This window comes from Microcaecilia unicolor, chromosome 10, assembly GCF_901765095.1.
Source record: "Microcaecilia unicolor chromosome 10, aMicUni1.1, whole genome shotgun sequence".
NCBI lineage: Eukaryota > Metazoa > Chordata > Amphibia > Gymnophiona > Siphonopidae > Microcaecilia > Microcaecilia unicolor.
This window is the reverse complement of record NC_044040.1, coordinates 33,352,168-33,379,619: the sequence shown is the minus strand read 5'-3', so window position 1 is coordinate 33,379,619 and position 27,452 is coordinate 33,352,168. Positions and strand designations below refer to the sequence as shown.

The 27,452-nt window shown below is 44.2% G+C and overlaps 1 protein-coding gene across 1 annotated transcript in view; it reads left to right on the top strand.

The window, feature by feature from the left end:
• Positions 1–27,452, top strand: part of PTPRZ1 (protein tyrosine phosphatase receptor type Z1) — a 237,093-nt gene that overhangs the window by 63,185 nt on the left and 146,456 nt on the right. The window contains 1 exon segment of the mRNA XM_030217112.1: positions 21,627–21,692. Within this exon segment, the coding sequence (XP_030072972.1) occupies positions 21,627–21,692 (66 nt within the window).

The following is a 27,452-nucleotide window of genomic DNA, read 5'->3' as shown; positions in this document are numbered from 1 at the left end:
TGTTTGCCACCCGGGGTGGGTTGCCACTGCTCCCCCCCCCCCCCCGGTGTGTCACCTCCCCCTAAAGGCGCTCCACTTCCCCAAAGTGCATCACCTGACCTTTCCTCCTAGCAAGGGGGTGCATGGAGCAGATGCGTAGCTGTCGGCTCTGCCAGTCCCCTGCCCCCAAACAGGAAGAAGCGTTAGAAGGGCAGAAAAGGAGTAGCAGCTTTGAACTCAGTGTCCCAGGTTGTCAGCATATTTCTTGAATGTAAGTACAGAAGTATTGCCATACAGGGACAGGCCGAAGGTCCTTCAAGCCCAGCATCCTGTTTCCAACAGTGGCCAATCCAGGTCACAAGTTCCTGGCAAGATCGCAAAACATTACAATACATTTTATGCTGCTTATCCTAGAAACAAGCAGTGGATTTTCCCCAAATCCATTTTAATAATGGTCTATGGACTTTTCCTTTAGGATGCCATCCACACCTTTTTTAAACCCCGCTAAGCTAACCGATTTTACTACATTCTCTGGCTCTACCCAGACTCTGCCCGCAGACTACCCTGGCATTGCCCAAATATTCAATGGCACTATCCAGATATTGCTGCTGAATATCAAGGTTTAACCCAGTCGTCGAGATAGCTGGCTGGATGCCTTTTATTCAGTTATCTCCCTTTTTAATATTAGCCACTATGTTTTCAAACCTTTTAAAACTTAAACAAAAGAACTTTCTGAGTGAAAAGCTTTAGCTCATATTTATTTTGAATCCTGGTTGGTATTCCGTTTTTATTAATGCTTTTTTTTTCCTGTTTTGTGACTTAAGGGAATGTAATCTTGCTGAAACAAGCCCTCCACCTCGATTGTTTTGTTTTGTTTGCGTTTTCACTCTGCTTCAGACTTTCAGTGAGAGGCCTGACACGTGCATGCTTGTGTGTGCCAGGGGCATAGCCAGACTTCAGTGGGAGGGGGGTCCAGAATGCGAGGTGAGGGGGCACATTTTAGCCCCCCCTGGTGCTGCTGACCCCCCCCCCCCCCGCCGCTGCCACTGCCACCACCACCACCAACTTTGACCCCCCCCCGGCGCCAACCCTTTTGACCCCCCCCTTCCCACCTCCACCATCATCGTCAGGTACATTTGCTGGCGGGGGACCCCAACCCCCGCCAGCCGAAGTCCTCTTCTCCGGCACGGCCATGTTGCTGGCTGATCTGCAAGGCTTTGTTCTGTTTCTGCAAGTCTGACGTCCTGCACGTTGTACGTCAGACTCACAGAAACAGAACGAAGCCTTGCAGATCAGCAACAGCGGCAGGTTGGCAGTGGGTCGAGAGGGTCGTCGGCAGGGGGGGCCAGGGCTAAATCTATGGAGGCCCATGCCCCCGTGGCCCCACCACTGGTGTGTGTATGTGTGTGCATTCATGTGTGTGTGTGAGTGTGTGCGCATATGTGCATGTGTGTGCATGCATGTGTGCCTGCATGTCTGTGTGTGTGCGTGTGCATGTGTGTTTGTGTGTGCACGTGTGTGCATGTGTGTGTGCATGTGCATGTGTGTGCAATCACTGTAATGATATAGCCATACCAAGGATGACTGTGAGCCTGTAAAGTAAACTTAAAGATCAGGTAGAATATCCATTCAGAGTTAACCAGAGAAAAGCTGTCTAGTTAAACTTAATGCTTGAATTATCAGAGTGTAACCATACCCTGGGAATATCTCCATCCCATTCTTTCTTGTGCAGCTAAATTTTGACGGGGCAATGATGACTTCCACGGGCAAAAATGTAGCTGATCTGTGTGGAGAAAATTGAGTTGTAAGGGTTTATCTGGCTAACTCCGAAAGTTATCCAGATAAATCCTTTCAGTTTTCACTCCGCTCTGTTTAATGGAAGTGGGCATTCATTTGAAACGACATGGGAAATGTCAACCTATGCCATGTTGTTTCATGCCATTGACAAATGAAAGCATGCAGAAAAATGTGAAATTTCATGTCTATAAAATCCTGAGTGGTGTAGAACGGGCAAATTTACATCGATTTTATTACTCTTTCAAAAAGTACAAAGACTAGGGGACACTCAAGGAAGTTATATGGTACTACTTTTAAAACGAACAGGAGGAAATATGTTTTCACTCAACAAATAGTTAAGCTCTGGAACTCGTTGCCAGAGGATGTGGTATCAGCAGTTAGTGTATCTGGGTTTAAAAGGTTCCTGGAGGAAAAGTTCATTGTCTGCTATTGAGATAGACATGGGGAAAGCTACTGCTTGTCCCTGGGATCAGTTGCATGAATCTTGCTAATTTTGGGGATTCTTTCAGGTACTTGTGTGACCTGAATTGGCCACAGCTGGAGGCAGGATACTGGACTAAACAGACCATTGGTCTGACCCAATATGGCTATTCTTATATTCATGGTTTTTTGTATGTGTGCCATCAATAGTGTACATTCTTCTGAAAGAGTGCACATGCTTTCACACTAAATGTGTGAATAGTGCGAAGATTGTGCACTCTTAAAGACATTGTTCCTATGGTGGCAAAAACGAACCCCTCCTTCCCCTGAAAAAAAACCCCCAAATATTCCCAGAAACAACATGACAAATGATGCAACATGAAAGTTTTCAAGCTACACACCCCTAGTATTTAACATCCATGTCCTGAAGTCTGAATTTAATACTTGAAAAGATACCTCTCAGGTTTGTTCCCACTGTCTTCACCATTCGTTTTTCCACTGTAGTTCATATATTGCACAATTCAAAGAGCTGTATTGGAAAAGAAAAATGGAGGCTTTGCACATTTTAGCCTTTTTTGAAAGACCAACAAAAAAAAAGCTTTGTTGTACATGAACCTTTGAAGCCACCCAGCACAGGCTCTTTCTTCAGATGTATGATAGACAGCATTATGCAGCCTCTTTGAAGTTAGCTGACGCCTTTTCATTTGTAACTCAAGTTAACTTACATTTCAGGTAATGTAAGTATTTCCCTGTCACCGGGGATTTACTAAAAGACACTACTGCATGCTAATGCAGGTCCAAGTTTATGTAATGTGGCTGATATACTACTAATATGAATTAATGGCATTAGAACGCAGTCACACTCTAGTGCAAGAAATGTGACTTGCCCAAGGTTACAAGCAGTATGAGCAGGATTTGAACCCTGGCTTTGCCTGTTCTCAATCCACTGCACTACCTCCTCTACTTGTAATGAAACGTTTCCAGCAAGATAACAATTTTAAAAATACATAGCGACAACCACGCATGGATTTTATAGTATTTTTCAACTTTTTACTAAATGGGTTCTAATCCATTTTAGTGGGGTAAATTCTTCATTGACCTTTACACAGTTTGAAACTGAGTGTCCATGAAAGGATGGATAGACAGATTGAACCAGGACAGAAGCAGCTTTTAGACATGCTGAAAGTGATAAAAATAATTTCTTATCTACATCTGCTTCTGGAGGCCCTTTCACTGAGCCACCATGTGCCTAATGCAGCTTAAAATAGAATACCGCAGGACGCATTCATATGGCCTGTGGTAACTGCCAAATTAATGTGCACTAATCTTGGCGCTAAAAAAACTTTATAATTTATTTTGGCGGGACCGTGTCATGGGGTGGAGACGGTATTCCTGCACTAACCAGTTAGGGCTAGATTTTATATACGGCATCTAAAAAATTGGCACTGAAAAATACCTGCGTAAATAGTATTCTTTAAACCGTGCCTAAAATTCAGTGTGGTTTATAGAATCCATGGTTAAGCGGAGAGTCATGCATAAATTTAGATGCGGCCATTTGCACCAACAGAAATGTGCAAATACCTGCACCTAAATTTACATGTGTAGCACCATTTATTTTATTTAGATTTTGCTCACACCTTTTTCATTGGTAGCTCAAGGTGAGTTACATTCAGGTACTCTGGATATTTCTCTGTCCCAGGAGGGCTCACAATCTAAGTTTGTACCTGAGGCAATGGAGGGTTAAGTGACTTGCCCAAGACAGGGCCGTGCCTAGGGTCTCTGGCGCCCCCCTGCAGACTATCAGTTGGCGCCCCCCCCCCCCCCCCCCCGGTGAAAATGATCGCTCACCACTTGCTACACTGACAGGAATTGTCAGCAATATTCTTAGAAACAAATTGCTATACATTGCAAAATAAGATAGCAGATGTAAATTCTCAAAGTAGACATATTCCAAACGCTAAAATGAAAATAAAATGATTTTTTTCTACCTTTGTTGTCTGGTGACTTTCTTTTTCCGATCATGCTGGCCCAGTATCTGAGTCTGCTGCTATCTGTCCTCTTAACTCCATTTCCAGGGCTTCCTTTCCATTTATTTCTTTACTTTCCTCCTTTCTTCTTCATTTCTTGCTCTAGATCCATTTCCAGCAATTTCTTCTCTCTCCCTGGGTCCTGTCCTCCCATCCATGTCCATCCTTGTCCCTCTCTGCCCTTCCCTCCTCCATCCATAGCCAGCAATCCTCCTCTCTCCTCTCCCCTCCATTTCCAGCAAATTGTCCTCTCCCTGGGCCCCCATGTCCATCCTTGTCCCCCTCTGCCCTTCCCTCCTCCATCCATAGCCAGCAATCCTCCTCTCTCCCCTCCCCTCCATTTCCAGCAAATTGTCCTCTCCCTGGGCCCCCATGTCCATCCTTGTCCCTCTCTGCCCTTCCCTCCTCCATCCATAGCCAGCAATCCTCCTCCCCTCCCCTCCATTTCCAGCAATTTGTCCTCTCCTTGGGCCCCCATGTCCATCCTTGTCCCTCTCTGCCCTTCCCTCCTCCATCCATAGCCAGCAATCCTCCTCTCTCCCCTCCCCTCCATTTCCAGCAAATTGTCCTCTCCCTGGGCCCCCATGTCCATCCTTGTCCCTCTCTGCCCTTCCCTCCTCCATCCATAGCCAGCAATCCTCCTCCCCTCCCCTCCATTTTCAGCAATTTGTCCTCTCCTTGGGCCCCCATGTCCATCCTTGTCCCTCTCTGCCCTTCCCTCCTCCATCCATAGCCAGCAATCCTCCTCTCTCCCCTCCCCTCCATTTCCAGCAAATTGTCCTCTCCCTGGGCCCCCATGTCCATCCTTGTCCCCCTCTGCCCTTCCCTCCTCCATCCATAGCCAGCAATCCTCCTCTCTCCCCTCCCCTCCATTTCCAGCAAATTGTCCTCTCCCTGGGCCCCCATGTCCATCCTTGTCCCCCTCTGCCCTTCCCTCCTCCATCCATAGCCAGCAATCCTCCTCTCTCCCCTCCCCTCCATTTCCAGCAAATTGTCCTCTCCGTGGGCCCCCATGTCCATCCTTGTCCCTCTCTGCCCTTCCCTCCTCCATCCATAGCCAGCAATCCTCCTCTCTCCCCTCCCCTCCATTTCCAGCAAATTGTCCTCTCCCTGGGCCCCCATGTCCATCCTTGTCCCCCTCTGCCCTTCCCTCCTCCATCCATAGCCAGCAATCCTCCTCTCTCCCCTCCTCTCCATTTCCAGCAAATTGTCCTCTCCCTGGGCCCCCATGTCCATCCTTGTCCCTCTCTGCCCTTCCCTCCTCCATCCATAGCCAGCAATCCTCCTCCCCTCCCCTCCATTTTCAGCAATTTGTCCTCTCCTTGGGCCCCCATGTCCATCCTTGTCCCTCTCTGCCCTTCCCTCCTCCATCCATAGCCAGCAATCCTCCTCTCTCCCCTCCCCTCCATTTCCAGCAAATTGTCCTCTCCGTGGGCCCCCATGTCCATCCTTGTCCCTCTCTGCCCTTCCCTCCTCCATCCATAGCCAGCAATCCTCCTCTCTCCCCTCCCCTCCATTTCCAGCAAATTGTCCTCTCCGTGGGCCCCCATGTCCATCCTTATCCCCCTCTGCCCTTCCCTCCTCCATCTATAGCCAGCAATCCTCCTCTCTCCCCTCCCCTCCATTTCCAGCAAATTGTCCTCTCCGTGGGCCCCCATGTCCATCCTTGTCCCTCTCTGCCCTTCCCTCCTCCATCCATAACCAGCAATCCTCCTCTCTCTCCCTTCCCCTCCATTTCCAGCAAATTGTCCTCTCCCTTCACGCGATTCGCGAACCGCTTAGCACTGCTTAAAAAAAAAATTACACATCAGCAGGAACAGGCTGCTTCAGCCAATCCCAGGGGCCTTCCTTCAGCGTGTTCCGCCCAAGGGCTGAAGGAAGGCTCCTGGGATTGGCTGAAGCAGCCTGTTCCTGCTGACGTGTAAAATTTTTTTTTAAGCAGTGCTAAGCGGCAGCGCGGTTCGCAAATTGCGTGAAGGGGGGGTGGGGGGGTGGGACGACGCGACGGCAACGAAGAGGAGAAACAAGAGAAGTGCTGCGTGTGCCGGTAAGCTGCTCAAAGGCACAGGGGACGCCGTCAACACTGCCAGGTGGGGACCGGAGCCGGTTTTAAAGGTCATGGTTGGGCTGGGGAGGCTTAGCCTCCCCAAGCCTCTTATACGGGGCGCCTATGCCTCTGCTCTTTCCTCCGCACCCTGGGGCCTTTAAATCTTTTACTTCCGGTCGCAGCAGCGTCAGTGAAAGCGGAGCGCTGCCGACATCTCCCTTCGCGCTCTTGGTTCCCTCAGTGTCCGCCTTCTTCTAGAAGGCGGGACACTGAGGGAACCAATGAGTGCAAGGGAAGGGAGACGTCGGCAGCGCTTTCACTGACGCTGCTGCGACCAGGTAAAAGATTTAAAGGCCTCGGCGGCGCGGGGCGAGAGTAAGCACCGCGGCGGCGCCCTCCAGAGGTGGGCGCCCCCCTGCGGCGCTTACCCCGCTTACCGCATCGGCACGGCCCTGGCCCAAGATCACAAGGAGCAACAGTGGGATTTGAACCACCCCTGTCTGGATTTCAAGACTGGTGCTCGAACCACTAGGCCACTCCTCCACTCCATTATTCTGTAATTAAGCTCGTAACTCAAAGCCATGCCCCATCCCACCCCAAAATGCCTCTCATTTCCATGCCCCCATTTTTTGGATCGCACAAAATTTTAGCTGTGGATTCTGTGCCTAACTTTACGCACGTTGGTCCCAATTAAATCTAACTAGTGTCAATAATTGCTTGTTAAAAAGCCAATTACTGGCACTAATTGGCTCATTATTCTGTTAAATTGCACATGCAAATCAGGAATGCGCATCCACATTATTACATACTAACTGGTTAGCGCAGTATTACCTCCAACAAAATGAAAGTGAAGTGCAAACCAATCACCAAAACAGTAATGCTTCACTATAAACACTGTGTTCAGCCTTACATACTCCAAAAAGTTAACCCCCCTGTTTACTAAACCACGCTAGCAGCTGCCGTGCGCTAATGCTAACACAGCCCATTCACTTTGAATGGACTGTGCTGGCATTTCTGTGTGTCTTAGTAAACGGGGTATATATGGAGATATATGTGACAAATAGGAAGGAAAAGCCTCAGATTTCTGACGGGTGCCTTTTTACTTTTCTACCCGTTGTTGTATCCATCACAGGCATAAAAACCTTGCAACCTCCTTACTTTAACTGAAACTTTATTTTTAATTAGTGTATTCCAAAAATCATTTAAATTGTACTTAGCTTATCAGCTTAGTTTCATGGTATCTTTGCTAAGTACAATTTAAATGAAAAGCTTTTTTTCTTATTTGGAATACACTAATTGAAAATAAAGTTTGAGTTAAAATAGGGAGGTTGCAAGGTTTTTCTGCCTGTGATGTATACATGAACGAGTAGAAAAGTAAAAAGGCACCAGTCAGAAATCTGAGGCTTTTCCTTCCTATTTTCCAAATATAACTTTTTGGAGTATATAAGGCTGGACACAGCGTTTATAATGAATCATTACTGTTTTGGTGCCCCTTTAACTAAGCTGCATAGGCGCCTATGCGCACCGTACATGCGCCAAATTGGAGTTACCGCCTGGTTAACTTGTGGCCCTTGCGGTAATTAAAATTTTGGCACGCACCCGCTACTCGCGTCTGAAAAGTATTTGTTATTTTCTGGCACGCGTAACGGACGCGCGCCAAGTGGCATTTGATGTGCATAGGTCATTACTGCCCAGATTCTTTACTGCTAGGCCTATGGCTGGCTGTAAGGTCTCAGACCCAATATGGACACGCAGCAATTTTGATTTTGCTGCATGTCCATTTTTGGCAAAAAAAGGGGGGGCCTTTTTTTACAAGCGTGTTAAAAAATGGATTGGCGCGTGCCCAAAACCTTTGCCTACACTACCGCAAGCCATTTTTCAGCGTGCCTTTGTAAAAGGACCCCTTGATGATTAGCGCAGTATTAACCCTTTAGTGTCCAATGTTCCCATCAATCTGTTCCCATATGTCTTATGAAGGGAATATTGGACACTATTAACTCATGAGCCCTTAGTGCCAGTAGCAGTAAGGGCTCACAATTTTTTTTAATGGCCTCATGCTATTTATTTATTTATTTATTTGGTGCATTTTTACCCCACATTTTCCCACATGAGCAGGCGCAATGTGGCTTACATTAAATCAAGAGGATATAATACATTGATGGCACAGAATCGGAATGTGACAGGAGTTGAACTAAGGTACATGGGATGACATGGGGTAAATGTCAGGGATGAAGAGCCAACAAGCGAGATAGGTTAAACATTGGAGTTGCCAGTGGAATAAGCCTTGTCAAATAAGAATGTTTTTAAGGACTTCTTGAACAGTTGATGGTCGACGAGCTCTTTAAGTGGTTTTGGAAGAACATTCCAGGATTTTGGACTGATGTAGGGGAAGGACGAAGCATAAAGGGTCTTGTATTTAACATTCCGGCAGGTAGGGTAATGTAGATTGAGGTAGGTCCTTGCAGTTCTTAGGGCATTTCTAGATGGTAGATCGATTAGATTGAGCATGTAATCAGGTGCTTCTCCATAAATTATCTTGTGTGTAAGTGAGCAGATTTTAATGTAATACGGTCTTTGACAGGGAGCCAGTGTAGTTGAAAACGTAGTGGTTGAGCTGGAACAAAGCGAGATTTCCCCAGTATTAGTCTTGCAGTCGTGTTTTGAGCTGTCTGAGCCATTTCAGAATATAGTCCCAGCTACCAGCATAGATCCCGCTACAGTAGTCGATATGGGATAGGACCAGCCAGTGAACAAGGGTACGGAAAAGCTCCCTTGTTATGAAATGCCTGATATGCTTCATCCTCCACATTGCATGGAACATTCTCTTGGTGATGATTTGCACTTGATTGTCCAGGTGTAAGTGGTTATCCAACACAACACCAAGGATTCTCAGGCCATTTGAGATCGAAAGTTTGTAGTCCTTAATGGTGCGTGTACTTTGAACTACTTTATTGTACTGGGACGAAAGGATTAGACATTGTGTTTTGTCTTGATTAAGTTTAAACAGAAATGCCTTTGCCCAGGAATCCATGATGGAAAAACTGGTGTCTATTTTATTGGAGATTTCGGCTAGTGTTGACTTGAAAGGGATATAGATGGTCACATCGTCCGCATAAATGAATGGGTTAAGGCCGAGCTTAGATAATGCTTTTGCTAGCGGAATCAGCATAAGATTGAAAAGGGTCGGAGAAAGGGGTGAGCCTTGAAGTACCCCACAATAGGCTTTCCAAGGTGCAGAAATGATGGACTTAGCTTTGACTTGGTAGGTACGGGAGGGATAGGAAACCCTTGATCCAGTTTAGCATGTTCCCACTTATACCGAATGTGTCCAGCAGGAAGATTAAAAGCTCATGATCCACCATGTCGAATGCGCTGGACATGTCAAATTGGAGTAATAAGATTTTGTTCCCAGTGGATATTTCTCTTTTGAAATTAGACAGAAGGGTAACCAGTACTGTTTTGGTACTGTACTGCGGACGGAACCGCAATTGAGAGCAATGTAGACAACATTACTGCATGGACATTTATTTAAAAAATAGAAAATTGGCCATTTTGAGGCTGCAGCAAAAATGGCCTTAGCATGTGAGAAAAACCCACACAAGGGCACGCTAAGGCCAGTTTTTGTCACAGCTTAGCAAAAGGACCCCTTAGTTAAATTAATTCATATTTGTAGGAATGTAAGTATGTCAGTCTTGCAAATTCATAGCACACATCTTTAAAAGCACCGTATGTACTGGTTTTTCTTATATTTCAAGTGCTGTGTGAGTACTCCAGTAAAATAAACAGGCTCTCCTTAGTCCTCACCTACTTTAGTGGCCTTTATCTACCTGCAAACTATCAACATTTAATGCTGCAGAATTTCTTATGCACTATAAAGCTGCTTGATTAAGTTTTGTGAGCTGTAAAATTGAGAGTACAAAAGGGCTATTTCCTTTGGAGCTGTTAACCTTTCTGTCTAGATACATAAGCACAGTGCTAACGAAGAATAGAGGAAATTTGAGTCTTGAGTTCTTCGGTTCTGCTTCAGTCTATAAAATGCTCAATCAACACGGAATTAAAAAAAGAGTAACTGCAAACATTATTGACAAACTTACAGAGCAGATGATACTACCATTATCGCCCTCTATGTGTTTTGTAAAGAGCTGCTGCTTGTTGGAAACAGGAAGGTGTGGTAGGATTGCAGTGGCTGGGTCACTTACGGAAGAAAATGTTTGTGTGGACCTAGAAAATTTGAAAACGGAGAAAGCCAGGGGACCAGACAGGATATGAAGGGAACTCACAGAGGTACCTACAGGTCTGTTAAAGGCCCCTGGTCAATAAAACTTTGGAGATCGGTGTGGTTCCAGAGGACTGAACATGAGTGGATGATGCCTCCCCTTTATAACATTGGTAACACAAAGGAGGTTGGAAGTGAAAGGACCATTAGTCTGACTTTCCTGGTTGGAAAATTGATGGAGACACAGGTGCTTCTAAAAAAAAAAAAAAGAAAAGGATTGTGAGAAATCACAATTCAGAAGCTTAGCCGAGATCGGGTGGCGGAGCCTGTGTTGGGAGGCGGGGCTAGTGCTGGGCAGACTTCTACGGTCTGTGTCCTGAAAATGGCAGATACAAATCAAGGTAAGGTATACACAAAAAGTAGCACATATGAGTTTATCTTGTTGGGCAGACTGGATGGACCGTGCAGGTCTTTTTCTGCCGTCATCTATTATGTTACCACGTCACTATGTTAGCTTGCAGGGTCCAAGGCATGGAGAGTTTATTGGAGGGAAATCATGTCAGACCACACTTTGAACGTTGTGTGTAATTCTGGTCACCACATCTCAAGAAAGATATAGCAGAATTAGGAAAAGTACAGAAAAGGGAGACAAAAAATACTTCTTCATTTAGGGGCCCTTTTACTCAGGCACGTAAGTGCCTACATGCATCCCATGCACGTCAAATTGGCACTACTGCCCAGCTACCCTGTGTCCTGGGTGGGAATTCCATTTTTGGCATGTGCCCAAAACACTTACCCGGCGGTAATCGGCAGTTTACTCGTGCAGAGATGGGTCTTCAGTAGTTTGCGGAAGTTCGTTAGTTCGTAGGTCATTTTTAAGTTGCGCGGCAGTGCATTCCATAACTGTGTGATTAAGTAGGTGAAGTTTGATACGTGCATTACTTTGTATTTTAGACCTTTGAAGTTAGGGAAGTGCAGATCAAGGAATGTGCGGGATGATCTTTTGGCATTCCTGGGTGGTAAGTCTATCAGGTTTGACATGTAGGCTGGTGCATCTCCACGAATGATTTTGTGAACTAGGGAGCAAATTTTGAACGTGATGCGTTCTTTGAGTGGGAGCCAGTGTAGTTTTTCTCTTAGGGGCTTGGCACTTTCATATTTTGTTTTCCATTTTCCGTCACACAAAAAAATGCCTTTTTCCAGGTGTGCTGAGGAAATTGACCATTTAGTGAATTTGGGGGATAACTTGCATATCCGTGTATTTTAAAACATATATCAGGCCAAATATCTGCCTGAATAGCCAGATACTGACTGTATAGTCATGGGCTGGGTTAGAGAAGGAGCAAGATTGGTGATATCCAGAAAAGTTTTACATTTCATTTCATTTATTTATTTATTTGTAGCATTTGTATCCCACATTTTCCCAACAATTTGCAGGCTGAATGTGGCTTACATTTGCCTTAATGGCGGTTGCCATTTCCGGGTAACAGAATTACAAATGGTAATGTGTTAAGTTACATACTAAACTAAATGGATAATGCCAGTGCGGTGACTAAACTATATTCAGTGATACTACCTACACAGATACGGGCACAGAGTATATAAGTTAAAAACTGCGGCTGACGTTTAACTAAGCCAGTCCCAATACCAGCACAACGTTGACCCCAGTGTTGACATTCTGGCAGTAATGCAAGTGCAAGCGGCCAGCAATGAAATGTCTTGCTGGCTCGGAGGACCTAGTCTACAGCTACAGTATACAAAAGACCTTTTCAAACAGAAGGATACAGTCTACCACTGCATGGGCCAAACAGTGCACAAAGGCCAGGTCTGTGTAATACATATACTTGTCCTTCTCTGAGCCAACAATCAGTCGGTTCTCAAAGGCAGTGCTTTCCTGATTTTTTTTCCCCCTCTTTTAAACACTGCATTTTTAAAATTTTGAATAAAAAAAAGGAAAATGGAAAACAAGTCAGAGACAAATAAGATTTTAGTAACAAAACAGGTTTTGGGCTGGAAGCCATATTTTTCTGGACAACACTCTAAAGCATACTGGGAGTGAAAAATGGTGCATGAGGCCCGAATGTCCTGGGCTTTTCACACATGCTTCACAGGTTTAGCGCGTATGCAGGGCCCCACAGGAAGGCTTTCTGCTTTCCTTTTTTCTTATTCATTGAACCTATCCTACCCTGGCCATTAAATTTCAAATGGAATTAGGAAATGGTGGTATTCTCTCACGCCCAGATCCATGGTAATTTAGCATATGAATGCCTGAGTGATTGTTTGAAGTAACAATTTGGAGAACAATACATGAAAAAAAGAATTTGCAGCTACTGACACCTGGGAACCAGGGTTGCTATTGATTTATTTTAAAGAAAAAGCTGTTTGGTTTGGTAAGAGGGCATATTGGAAGAATGCAAACCTGCTTGGTAAGCATATGGGGTAATTTGCAGTAGGTTGCATAAAGTTAGGAGCCAGGATGATGCGCACTAAGCACGAATTCTGTAATGGCAATTGTGCTTGTCCACAGTTATGTGTCTAACTGTAGGCATGAACCATCTACGCTGGCCCAAAGGCTGGTGTAAATGTAAGCACTTAACTGTAGGCTTAACTGCCTAAGTGTATTCTATAAGCAGCATCTAGATTTAGGCATGGTATATAGAATATGCTTAGTTGATATTCCAGCGCTTAGAACTACGCGTATCCATGTACACCAAGGGAAATGTGGTGTAAATACTAGCATGTAGATTTAGGCACAGACAGCCGTATTCTATAACAGTGCGCATAAATTTTGGAACGCCCACAAAATGCCCATTTCCCTGCCCATAACCATGCCACTTTTTGGCTCCACGCATTAGAATTTAGGCACCGTGCATTACAGAATATGCTTATTAAGCTATGCGCGTAAATTCTAATTATTGCCAATTAGTGCTCATTATTCCTTGTTAAGTGCCGTTAAAAACACTGATTGGCTTGTTAAGCCAATTAAGTTACATGCATTGTTTTAGAATACGCTCAGATTTTGGCGTGGAATACTAAATGCAATATATAGAATCCCAGAGGCAACTTATAAAATACTATAAGTTATGCGTAGATCATGGAACACATAGGCACAAATATTTGCGACTGCAGTTGACCTGGCAAAACCTTTCATGCCTAATGCTGACAGGCTAATATTCTATAACATGGTGTGGGGGGGGGGGGGGGGGGGGGAGGGAGAGGTAATGCACCTAGGTAGAGGAACAACAAATCCCAGGAAAAGAACACACAGAAAAAGTGGGAAGTGGACCAATGACTCCAGAAACTGGGGCAAATGCGTTGAATGATACACAAACTTTAATGCAGACTCGACACAGATCTGGGTATCGGCCACAGGCCTGCCTCAGGAGTCTTTTATGGTCTGCTTATTTGCGGAGACTACCCACGCTTAGAGTTGTTCCTTTATTTCACATCACAAAGGTCTTTTTGAAGACCCCTTTTTTATAGAAAGGACTATACATCTGAATACAGACCACAAAAGACTCCTGAGGCAGGCCTGTGGCCGAAACACAGATCTGTGTCGAGTCTGCATTAAAGTTTGTATATCATTCAACGCAGTTGCCCCAGTTTCTGGATTCATTGGTCTACTTCCCACTTCTTCTATGTGTAATGTTCTATAACGGCATCTTGTTGCATGGATGGCATTATAGAATTGGAGCTCAGCGCTCAGCATTCAGCATCAGTGCACCTATTTTGAGGTACCCAGTTATTGAATTGCCCTCTTAAAGGCTGAATATCACCTTTATACATATATCACAAGTGATGACTGTATTATGTGGGTAATTCTGGGATGATGCACGCTAACCACTAATTCTAAAAGGCAATTGCATGGCAATTGCCATTATAGAATAGTAATGCAAGTTACAGGGGTGTCTTAATTTACTCTCTCGTTAGTTTAAAATGAATTGCCTCATTCTGAACCCCACTAAAACAGTAGCCCGTTGGATCACTGAAGCCAAGAACTCCCCAACTTTGAGTGGAGATCTTATCGTTCTGGTCAACTTGTTCAAATATCTTGGATTTTACATCGCCAACTTTTCTTTGAACCTCAGATTTTTGGGACTGTCTGACAATGTAGGTCAATCCTCTCTTACTTGGATCAGAATTCTCTGGTTACATTGCTAATTACTGTAATGCAATATCGCCCTGATTCTATAAACATCACCCAAAATTGTGCACGCAAAGTTAGATGGGCACACAATTTAATAGAATAATGAGCCAATTTGTGCCAATAATTGACTTTTTAACAAGCAATTATTGCCACTCATTAGATTTAATTGGGACGTCTAAATTTAGGTGCAGGATTTGCACCTAAAATGTATGTGTGGCCCAAAAAGGGGCACGGGAATGGGAGGCTCATGGGCATTTCAGGGTAGATCGGGAGTGAGGTTTTGAGTTACGCATGAAATTACAGAATATGGGTGCTTTACACCTAAATTTAGGCATGGGCGTTTTCATCACATTTTTGTTAGCACAAATGACGGTTGCCTAAATTTACACACAAGCTCTCCGTTCAAGCGTTATTCTATAAACTGCACCAAACTTTAGGTGTGGCTTATAGAATACCACTTAAGCATTTTTTTTAGACATCATAAATAAAATCTAGCCCCATTTGCTGGTCTTCCTATATCACTACTTATACATCTCAAAACCTGTACAAAATAGGGCAATTTGTATTTTATGTCATGCTCACTAGTCTAATCGTATTATTCTACTACTTCACTGACATCATTAATTAGCAATTGCATTCCATATACTTTTTAAAAATCTTGGCCCTTGCTCATAGGGCTGTCTAGACTGCTAGGCCTCTAAATCTGGCTTCCCTTATTACTTCATACTTATCTTCTTGTCTTCTTTGGCCATCTAATACCCTACGACTTTTTATACCACAATCTTCTGCAGCATGACATGATACCACTAGGTATTCGGCCTTCTTTTTCCTGGTTACCTACTCTGTGGAACCAGCTACAACCAGTTATTCAGTTAGAACCATCACTCGCTAAATTGAAAATTGCAGCGAAAACTTCTCTTTGATGAAGCCTTTGAACAAGGGTAGATGTCGGAGCGACCTGGGCAGCTCTGTAGTCTCTGCACCTTTCCATCGATGCTTCTCCATTCTTACTGTTTTTCTACATTCTCTTCTTTACTTTCCTGTTGAACTTATGGCGCTCCTTTCTGCTTCTCAAGCTTTTAAATTGCGAACCACCCTGATCTGATTCTAAGAAAAGGTGGTATATCAAATAGAATAACCATAACCATTATATAAGGGTAAGCAGTACCATTGCAGCCATCAAAGAAAGGGGATGCTGTAACCAAATGATATACACCTCCTCTATACTTTAACTTGGTATGTTCCTGCTTGCAGGATCATACTGGGCAAGTGAGGGTCTTGAAAGGATGCTTACATAAGCTAGGCTAATAATGTTTCTTTCGACAATAACTAGAACTTGGTTCCTACACAATACGGCTTAGCCTACATGTTAACACAATTTTAAGATGTTCTAGTCTTATGTAATAGTGACTTGTTATGCCTGCTAAAATATTAGAGTTAATAGCTGAAATGTGTGATATCTACATGAGAGAGTGGTATATGCAAATGAGGTTTTAGTTGCTTAAATAAATAAACCATAAACCATGTATACATTTTCAAAAAGGTAGCCATGCTAGTCTGTACTAACAAAAATGTCAGAGACAGGTGGCTTCTTATAGACTAACCAATTTATCGAGGCATGTGCTTTTGAGGACCAGAGTCCACTTCAACATATGTGTGAAATGCAGTGGCGTAGCTATGGGGGGCCTGGGCCCCCCAAAATTGGCTCGGGGGTCCCTGATCCCAACCTCTGCCTGTTGAAGCATTTATCTGACTTGCGCTGGCTGGTCTCGCACTTGTCTCCTCTTCTCTTCCTAGTCATGCAGTGCACAGCATGCTGAAAACAAGAGAGGAAGCAAGTGCGAGAGACCAGCGTGGGACAGATAAATGCTTCAACTGGCGGGGGTTGGGGACCCCACCAGCAAAGGTAGCTTGTGGCGGCAGCAGGGGGGGAGGTAGGAAGCAGTGGGGGAGGCGGGCCAAAATGTCCCCCCCTCCCGCCGAGGTCTGGCTACTCCCCTGGTGAAATGTATATACTATCTGCCTGTTGTTTACTGTAGGCCTGCTAAAGCAGAACATTTAACACCTGCCCAGCCCAAGTGTTCAATTTTGAGCTTTCACATTGCCAGAAGAAATCCGTCTTGATAACAGGCCTGAATTGAAAAAATCCTAGTAGCAGGAGATATCTCATTCATTTCATCCCCTTACCACACCCTGGCACCATCCAGCACTCATGTCCTCCTTAAGGTAGTCCCCTGGAGGCCAGACCTTCCAAACCTTCATGGTTCTCCTCCAGAATGCTTTCTTATCATAGTAACATAGTAACATAGTAGATGACGGCAGAAAAAGACCTGCATGGTCCATCTAGTCTGCCCAAGATAAACTCATATCTTGAATTTGTACCTGTCTTTTTCAGGGCACAGACCGTATAAGTCTGCCCAGCAGTATTTCCCGCCTCCCAACCACCAGTCCCGTCTCCCATCACCGGCTCTGGTACAGACCGTATAAGTCTGCCCTCCCCTATCCTAGCCTCCCAACCACCAACCCCTCTTCCCCCCAGCTGCTCCGCCACCCAATTTCAGCTAAGTTTCTGAGGATCCATTCCTGCTGCACAGGATTCCTTTATGCATATCCCACGCATGTTTGAATTCCGTTATCGTTTTCATCTCCACCACCTCCCGCGGGAGGGCATTCCAAGCATCCACCACCCTCTCCGTGAAAAAATACTTCCTGACATCTTTTTTGAGTCTGCCCCCCTTCAATCTCATTTCATGTCCTCTCGTTCTACCGCCTTCCCATCTCCGGAAAAGATTTTTTTGCGGATTAATACCTTTCAAGTATTTGAACGTCTGTATCATATCACCCCTGTTCCTCCTTTCCTCCAGGGTATACATGTTCAGGTCAGCAAGTCTTTGGTCATACGTCTTGGAACGCAAATCCCATACCATTCTCGTAGCTTTTCTTTGCACCGCTTCCATTTTTTTAACATCCTTCACAAGGTACGGCCTCCAAAACTGAACACAATACTCCAGGTGGGGCCTTACCAACGACTTGTACAGGGGCATCAACACTTCCTTTCTTCGGCTGATCACACCTCTCTCTATACAACCTAGCAACCTTCTCGCTACGGCCACCGCCCTGTCACACTGTTTCGTCGCCTTTAGATCCTCGGATACTATCACCCCAAGATCCCTCTCCCCCTCAGTACCTATCAGACTCTCCCCGCCTAACACATACGTCTCTCGTGGGTTTCTACTCCCTAAATGCATCACTTTGCATTTCTTCGCATTGAATTTTAATTGCCAAACCTCAGACCATTCTTCTAGCTTCCTCAGATCCCTTTTCATGCTTTCCACTCCCTCCCGGGCGTCCACTCTGTTGCAAATCTTAGTATCATCCGCAAATAGGCAAACTTTACCTTCTAACCCTTCGGCAATGTCACTCACAAATATATTGAACAGAATCGGCCCCAGCACCGATCCCTGAGGCACTCCGCTACTCACCTTTCCCTCCTCCGAGCGAACTCCATTTACCACCACCCTCTGTCGTCTGTCCGTCAACCAGTTCCTAATCCAGTTCACCACTTTGGGACCTATCTTCAGCCCATTTAGTTTATTTAAGAGCCTCCTGTGAGGAACCGTGTCAAAAGCTTTGCTAAAATCTAAGTAGATTACGTCTATAGCACGTCTATGATTCAATTCTCCAGTTACCCAATCAAAGAATTCAATGAGATTCATTTGGCACGATTTCTCTCTGGTAAAACCATGTTGTCTCGGATCTTGCAGCTTGTTGGCTTCTAGGAAATTCACTATCCTTTCCTTCAGCATGGCTTCCATTACTTTTCCAATAACCGAAGTGAGGCTTACCGGCCTGTAGTTTCCAGCTTCTTCCCTATCACCACTTTTGTGAAGAGGTACCACCTCCGCCGTTCTCCAGTCCCTCGGAACCTCTCCCGTCTCCAAGGATTTATTAAACAAATCTTTAAGAGGACCCGCCAAGACCTCTCTGAGCTCCCTCAATATTCTGGGGTGGATCCCGTCCGGTCCCATGGCTTTGTCCACCTTTAGCTTTCCAAGTTGTTGATACACACTCAATTCAGAAAGTCACCAGCGCAGAACTTCACTATCAGTAGGAACCCTCTTGATAATATAGCTGCTAATATGCAAATAATGCCACTAGGAGGTGGTGCTTTACAGAGGAACAGAAGAAGGAGGTCTGACCACTGATGGGTTAACGTAAGATGGGGAATGGCTGTCTTGCAGTTCAGGGTGGAAGATCTTGATGTGCTAGAGTGAGGTAGGTTGATTATCTTTAGGGGGAGGGAGAGGGGGAAAATCTGCCCTAGTTTCTAGCCTTTTCACTTCAGAATGGTTAGGATTTAGCTAGTGTGGATTTTTTATTTTCATGAGTTAGTATACATTCTAATATTGTGCACACACTGTAAGGGTAATTGTTACTATGCACTCAATAAAACGTAGTATATAACATGCTAAATTCCATTTTAGGATGAACGCTAAATTGTACCAACATGCATACTAAGCATTTTTAGTGCAAATTTTATTCTATAAGCTTGTTAATGATATCAGGCCCCAAAATATGTTTAAAAAAAGCTATTAAATGAATTGATTTGAGGGTAGCGCCAAGATGGCGGCAGCAGTTTGGCGATGTGCTTCCCTGAATTTTGTGCCTAATGGTGAAGAAGAAGAGCAGAGTGAAGGTTTACCTCTCGGAGCCCTCTCAGCCACATATCTCACGTTCTTTGGGTCCGATGGATTCCTCTGTTCTTGTGCTTCCAAATACCGAGGTTGTGCTGACTGTCTTGGCGTCGACTCCAGGAGAAGCTTTGTCAGATTACAGGTCTGCAGTCTCCTTGACCCTAGATACGCGTTTGCCTCTGGCTCAACCTTTTACATGATTCACCACAGGAGCTTAGTGGCATTGATCTTCATGAGTCGCTGATACTTTGCCGGTTCAAGGGGAAGTGTCCTGTATGGAAGAGGAAGTGATACAAGCCTTTCCAGGTGTAATGACCTTCGGAGGACTGATGGTGGAGCTGGTGACGGTAGCTGACCTGACTGCTGGACAAGGATGTTATGAGATGGGCCAGGTTTTCACTATACCTGTATTTTCTGTTTTCTTTGGAGACTCTTTGGACTGCCATCTCCAAATTTGGAAAAGGGATTTCCACACAATTGGTAGCAGTGACTGAAGTCCTTCAAGGCAACACTGTTAATACTACTGCTTTTCAACAGCAACTGTCTCAAGTTAATTCTTCCTTGGAGGATCATACAACACAAATTAAAAATGTACCGTGGCAAATTCTACTCTTACGAAAGATAATTCTGAGTTGAGACGAAAAGTGGAAAACTTGGAAAATATGACACAGTTTTCTAATCTGTGCATTATACATTTTCCTAAAATACCTTTTGTTACTCCACACTAGGTGTTTAAAAGATATTTACTTGAGATTTTGCAAGTCCCAGAGACTTCCTTACCGCCAGTTTCTCAGATTTTTTATTTACCTTCAGCTAAGAAAGAAGCTATGAAGAACAGGAGTTGTAAGCTCTTTGAGCAGGGACTGTCTTTCTTCTATGTTTGTGCAGTGCTGCGTATGCCTTGTAGCGCTATAGAAATGCTAAATAGTAGTAGTAGTAGTAGTAGAATGTCCTTATATTTTTGGCTTACTGGAATCTTTTGAAGATAAACCTTTTCCGATGCAACATTGGTGGTAACACTAACAGTTCCATCTGATAGAGAATGGCTGCTTCAACTTTTCTTAAAAAAACATGATTCCCCTTTTTTGGGGGGTGTAGTTAGGATATATCCAGATTTAACGAAGGAGAAAAGGAGGCAGAGCTTTCTATTGTTGAGACCAGGGGTACTCCAATTTGGAACATTCTTAAATTTCTTTGTAAATGTGCAGTCAAATACAAATCAGTTAAGTATATATTCTATGACCCATCTAGTAGGAAGACTGTTAGTAGTTTGCCAGAAAGAATGGAAACCATGTAGTCGTGTAATAGATAATATTGGAATGCTCCCCACTTTTGCTTGCAGTGATATGGTTATATTTATTTTCCTTGAATTTTCATCTTGATTATCACCCCACATTATCGTAGACTGTAGTGTTGGTTAGTATTTCAAACTGAGGAACTTTTTTTGCTTCTTTCTTTTGTTAAATCGCAAGGAATTGCTATTTCTTGTTTTCTGTATGAGTTATTGTAATGCTTGAATTATTTGTTAAAATACATAAATATAAAATACAAATTTAAATGAATTGATTTTTACCCACACTAGATTCCAACTTGCTAGATTGGATGTGAGGACTCTGAAAGGTGGGATTTGTTTGGGATCTTTGCCATTGGCTTACAAACCTGTCCTGTGGGACCAGTGGCATTCCTGGGGGGGCTGGCACCCGGGGCGGATCGCCGATGTGCCCCGCCTCCTGGGTGCAGCGTCCCCCCCCCAATGCAGCACAGACCCCCCCCCCGGCAAAAGGACACTCCCGTGAAGGAACCCCCCCCGCCGGGTGCACGCCACTGGGGGGGTGCCACGCGCGCCTGTCCTCCGTTGTTCCATGCTTCTTCTCTGCCCCGGAACAGGATGTTCCGGGGCAGAAAAGAAGCATGGAACAACGGAGGACAGGCGCGCGCGGCACCCCCCCCCAGCGGCGTGCACCCGGGGCGGACCGCACCCACTGCCCCCCCCCCCTAGGAACGCCACTGTGTGGGACCTCAGCCTGTCATGCACAATGAATGTGCATGATAGAAATTTACATGCCCTGGAGGCAGGGCATGCAAATCTGTCTCATGAATATTCATTGCAGATATCCTGAAATCTGACTAGCTGAGGGTCCCACAGGACCCGTTTGGGAGCTACTGATCTATACATATCCTCAGACTTGCACATAAGTGTCCTAGAAATTTGGCAACTTCAGTTCTTATTGAGCTTCCTCTTGTATTTGCTTTATTTCTTGCATTCTTGCTTTACTAACGACATAATTTTGTTTTATAGATTTGGCATATGGATACTATACACAACACCAGAAATCCACTGATGAGACTGATTGGTCCTATACAGGCAAGTATCGTCTTGTGATTTTTTTTTAATATAAGTAGTCAACCTGCATTATTATGGCATGATGATAATAAATGTCCTAGTGTAAGAGAGTAATTTATGCTTTTTGGCATCAGTATCTTCCTTTTTATATTAATCAATATAGAACTCCAATATTAGGGACCCTGCCCTTATATGGCAGCCTGATTCCTAGTGGCAGTATGAATTGACTAGAAAGTCCACGGGTAGAAAACTACCTGTGTAAGTCACAATAACATCAGCTACTGAAAATGACCTCATTTATGACCAGGAGGTCTAAGGAGACTCTTCCTTTTATGGGAAGAGATTCTCAGATGTGTTCATTGCAGTCCAGATGTATTTATGAGGCATGGTTTGGGCAAACTCGTCTGGATTCTATATACAGCACCCAAATTTGGGTATGCTGTTGAGATGTCCCTGCAACTTAATTGCTTAACAAACCATCAACTATCAATAATTGGCTGCTAACAATTAATTATTGATGTTTATGGGCAACAATTAGGTTTTGCACATAATTGGCTTTATAGAATTATCACTTACCATTATATGATCCAATGGACACTAATTACAGGTTACTATTTTCTTTATTGATTAATTATTAATTCTATCTTATTCTCAATACCAATTGCTGTTCAATTGTTATTTCTATCTTGCTCTTAATTGCAAAATTGTACTTCTTTGCATTGTAACTTTATTACAATATTATTGTAAGCCACTTTGAGCCTGCAATCAGTGGGAAAATGTGGGATACAAATGTGATAAATAAATAAATAACAAACAATTATTGGCACTAATTAGATTTAATTGGGACATATGTGTGTAAAGTTAGGCGCAGGATCTGCACCTAAAACAATTTACATGCGGCCTGAAAAAGGGGCATGGAAATAGGAGGGTCAGGGGCGTTAGAGGGCGGATCGGGGCATGGTTTTGAGATACGTGCATAAATGTAGACTAATGGTTCTCTGCGTGTAAATTTAGATGCAGGAATTTGCACCATGTTTTTCGATGGTGCAAATGGTGGTGCCTAAATTTATGCACAACCTCTCCGCTCAAGTGTTAATTCTATAAACCACTCCAAACTTCAGGCACGGCTTATAGAATGCCGCTTAAGCATTTTTTTGTGCTGATTGTTTAGGTGTCATATGTAGAATCTAGCCCAAAATGCAGTCCTATCTTTATGAGGTTCATCTTATGCAGTTAAGTGGTAAATATTGCACTTAACCACATACGTTTTAGCCAGCTGCGTATGCCTGGATATTCAATACCAGTGCCCGGACATGGTTGCGGGCTGAATAGTTACCGCTTTCAAATTAATCTTTTCCAAAGGTGTATTTAGTATGGAGGCATAAACAGCATGTAAGCTGATATTTTCAAATGTTTGCCCTTGCTGGGCCACTTGCAGAAATAGTAATTGCAAAGTATGACTTGCAACTAATTTTCAACAAGGAACTGCCCAAGTAGTTTCCCTTTGAAACTTAGCTACAAGATATGTGTACTTTGCAACTGTGCAAGCTAGTCAAAATGCCCTATGACTTATCTTACTCCTAAGTACATAAGTAATGCCACACTGGGAAAAGACCAAGGGTCCATCGAGCCCAGCATCCTGTCCACAGCAGCGGCCTATCCAGGCCAAGGGCACCTGGCAAGCTTCCCAAACGTACAAACATTCTATACATCTTATTCCCGGAATTGTGGATTTTTCCCAAGTCCATTTAGTAGCGGTTTATGGACTTGTCCTTTAGGAAACCGTCTAACCCCTTTTTAAACTCTGCCAAGCTAACTGCCTTCACCAAGTTCTCCGGCAACGAATTCCAGAGTTTAATTATGCATTGGGTGAAGAAACATTTTCTCCGATTTGTTTTAAATTTACTACACTGTAGTTTCATCGCATGCCCCCTAGTCCTAGTATTTTTGGAAAGCGTGAACAGACGCTTCACATCCACCTGTTCCACTCCACTCATTATTTTATATACCTCTATCATGTCTCCCCTCAGCCGTCTCTTCTCCAAGCTGAAAAGCCCTAGCCTCCTTAGTCTTTCTTCATAGGGAAGTCGTCCCATCCCCCCTATCATTTTAGTCGCCCTTCACTGCACCTTTTCCAATTCTACTGTATCTTTCTTGAGATGCGGCGACCAGAATTGAACACAATACTCAAGGTACGGTCGCACCATGGAGCGATACAACGGCATTATAACATCCTCACACCTGTTTTCCATACCTTTCCTAATAATACCCAACATTCTATTCGCTTTCCTAGCCGCAGCAGCACACTGAGCAGAAGGTTTCAGTGTATTATCGACAACACCCAGATCCCTTTCTTGGTCCGTAACTCCTAACATGGAACCTTGCATGACGTAGCTATAATTCGGGTTCTTTTTTCCCACATGCATCACCTTGCACTTGCTCACATTAAACATCATCTGCCATTGAGCCGCCCAGTCTCCCAGTCTCGTAAGGTCCTTCTGTAATTTTTCACAATCCTGTCGCGGGTCAACGAATCTCTGTCTTGCGCTTTCTGGGGCACGCCTCGATCATGCACTTCCATTGTTAATTAGTTTGCATTATTGTGGCTCCCAACCTCAAATAAACGCAATGCGCTTCACCAGGGAAGTGAGCCCACTGCAAGAACAGATAGAACATGATTGCAGCTGGCTGTCGTGGTTGGGCCGAGGAAGGAAGGTAGCGACATGTGTCAAGATTAATTATTTCAGGGGATGCTTTAACAAGCATTGTAACCAGGCTCCACACTAGTCAAATAATTCCCCCTTCTATTCTAGCCCTCTTCCCCTTCTCTTTGAAGGAGCAGGTCTAACAAAGAGAAGAAAACAGACCAGAACCTACGGCTGACTTGCTGTGGCTGCCAAGTTGATGCTGCTTAAGAAACAAAATGCTAATTCTGTTCACTTGAGCTTGAATCTCTCTCTCTCTCTTTCTCACTCTCGCAAAGGTGCCCCTTAAGTTCTCATTAGCGTGCATCAGCTGAAATTTTCTAAATTGCTGTAGTCTTTATTGCCACTTCGCAGTAAGCTGTATGTGTTCTTACATGCTCCCAAGCAGCAGCAACAGCACGGTACGGCCTTAGATGAATTATTTATGTTTGCACCCTTAAATTATGTTGTGTATTTTGTTGCAAGAACTATGCTATTAAGATTTATTTTGGGAGCGATGATTAAATCATATTGAGGCTCATTTTCAAAGCACAAGTCATAGGCTTACAAAGTTACATAGGTTGCTATGTAACTTTATTAAGTCTATGTGCTTTGAAAACTATCACCGTAGTGGAGTTAATCTTGGTGAAAATCAGAGCCTGATTGCTGTTCTCTCTCCGTGTATGAAGGTCCTGTTATTTCAAAGTTATGAGGTTTGTTTTTTGGGATATGGCTGCTTGTTTATTTAGTTACATTTGTACCCGGTGCTTTCCCACTTATGGCAGGCTCAATGCGGCAGGCAATGGAGGGTTAAGTGACTTGCCCAGAGTCACAAGGAGCTGCCTGTGCCGGGAATTGAACTCAGTTCCTCAGGACCAAAGTCCACCACCCTAACCACTAGGCCACTCCTCCACTTAGTGATGTTGAGTGGGGTTTTGTTGATTATGTTTTGATTTCTAACCTTCCTCATTGCTATATATTTTTCTAGGGATTTTTGTTTGCTATTAAGGTTTTTTAGGGACCATTAAACGAAAATCATTTCATGGAGGTATACAAATCTGCAGTACAGTAGGGGAAAATGTTAATGAAAGTTTTCATCGTGAACTGTAATTTAATTACAACATCTGGAGAAATGTCAGTTCTGTCAAAATGGTTGCAGATCAGCAGTATTGTGAGCATAAGAGGCATTTTTGAATTGGGATCTCTATTGGTAGCTTTTAATAGTTGCTTTTTTTTTTTGCATAACCAAAATAAACTTTAAGAATATAAAAGAGAGAAAAACAAGTAATAGCAAATGAAAACCTATATTGCCATAGGCCAATATAGACAGATTCTAACTGAGCGGACTAAACTGCTGAGGGGAAAATATGAGTCATTTTTCCCAATTGCGGTACATGAGGGGCCCCTACTCTGTGATATTGTAGTGGTGATTAAAGTCTGTTATATTACTCTTTGGTTTGATAGGTTTCCTAGTAATACCATAGCAATGTGGTAACGTACGGCACAAATAGACCATCTATTCTGCTCAGTTACTCTCTCCACTCCCAAAACCACCAGCAAAGCTTCTCTTTGTCCAGGACAGTCTTTATTTTCCTTCTTTGTACAAGATCCCCACGTAGGAGGTAATTGGAGCCTCCTAGTCGTAGGCAGGACGGGGTGGGGGCGGGGCACAGTGAGGGAGGGCCCGAAGGGAGGCGATATGCCGCTTTCACATGGAGGTGAGGCACTGCCGATTTGAATGCAGGGTGCCCGGTCACGGTGACGGACGGAGGGGGGCTATCGACGGAGCCGAGGGCAGGCACGTGAGACTGGGGACTGCAGCTGGCGACCTGGGAGCAGGAGAAGGAGAGAGACCCCGGTGCCAGGCCCCCCCTTGGAGGCCCGGGCCTGGGGAATTTTGCACCCCCCTGCCCCCCCTCTTGGCGGCCCTGGTCTTAGGCAGCAGGAAGGTGTGAAAATGGCAGTAGTCAAGTAGCAGACAACTATACACTATGATTTGATGATGCATATAATACTGTTTGGCTTGAGCATGGGCTGAGTTTGGGCGAATCGTAAGCAGAGCACATAGGAACTCCCAATGTGCAGCGACGGGCAAAAAAGCAAATAAGATGCTAAACATTATTAGGAAAGGGATGGTAAATAAGACCAAAAATACTATAATGCCTCTGTATTGCTCCATGATGTGATCTTACTTTGAGTATTGCGTTCAGTTCTGGTTGCCGTATCTCAAAAAAGATCTAGCGAAATTAGAAAAGGTTCAAAGAACAGCGACCAAAATGATAAAGGGGATGGAACTCATAAGAACATAACAGAAGACTAGCCATACTGGGTCAGACCAATGGTCCATCTAGCCCAGTATCCTGTTTCCAACAGTGGCCAATCCTGGTCACAAGTACCTGGCAGAAACCCAAATAGTAGCAGCATTTTAATGCTACTAGTCCCAGGGTAAGCATAAGTTGGCATTGGCACACCTGTTAGGTACCAACAGTTACGCCAAGTCAATGGCAGCCAAAGCTGTTAGTGCCCAAGTGTGCACTGAAGTGCACATAAGCTATAATATTCTATAAAGTATATGCCTATCTCAGAGACACACCTATGACATGTCCACACTTTGCCTGTATTTACGCTCCCTCACACTTAAGCACTAAGCAATTTTATCGAGTATGGTATAGAATAGCGCCTATGAAGAGCACATCAGGAGCTGGAATGACCAGACAGATGTTCCAAGTATAATTCCTCCAAGTCCTTTAATGTCAGATAAATTATGCCAAAACAAATAGCATGCAACGTCTATTGAACAGCGGACCCTACATGGGCCGCGTTTCGGCTAACAAGCCTTCATCAGGGGTCCTATATCATGTTACACCAACATCAAACCAAGAAATTGGCTGAGGCAACAGTGCATGTTATGAGAAACCTCCGGTGTCATGGCTTAAACAGAACACACTGGCACTGTTACGGGAGAGGGTAAGGTGGACAGGCACTCCAGGTTCCTAATAACGAGCAGTAACTTGTTTGTTTTGACATTGTTTGTCTGACAGTGAAACATTCCTGGAACATCCGTCTGGTCATTGCCAATCCCATTGTGCTCTTCGTT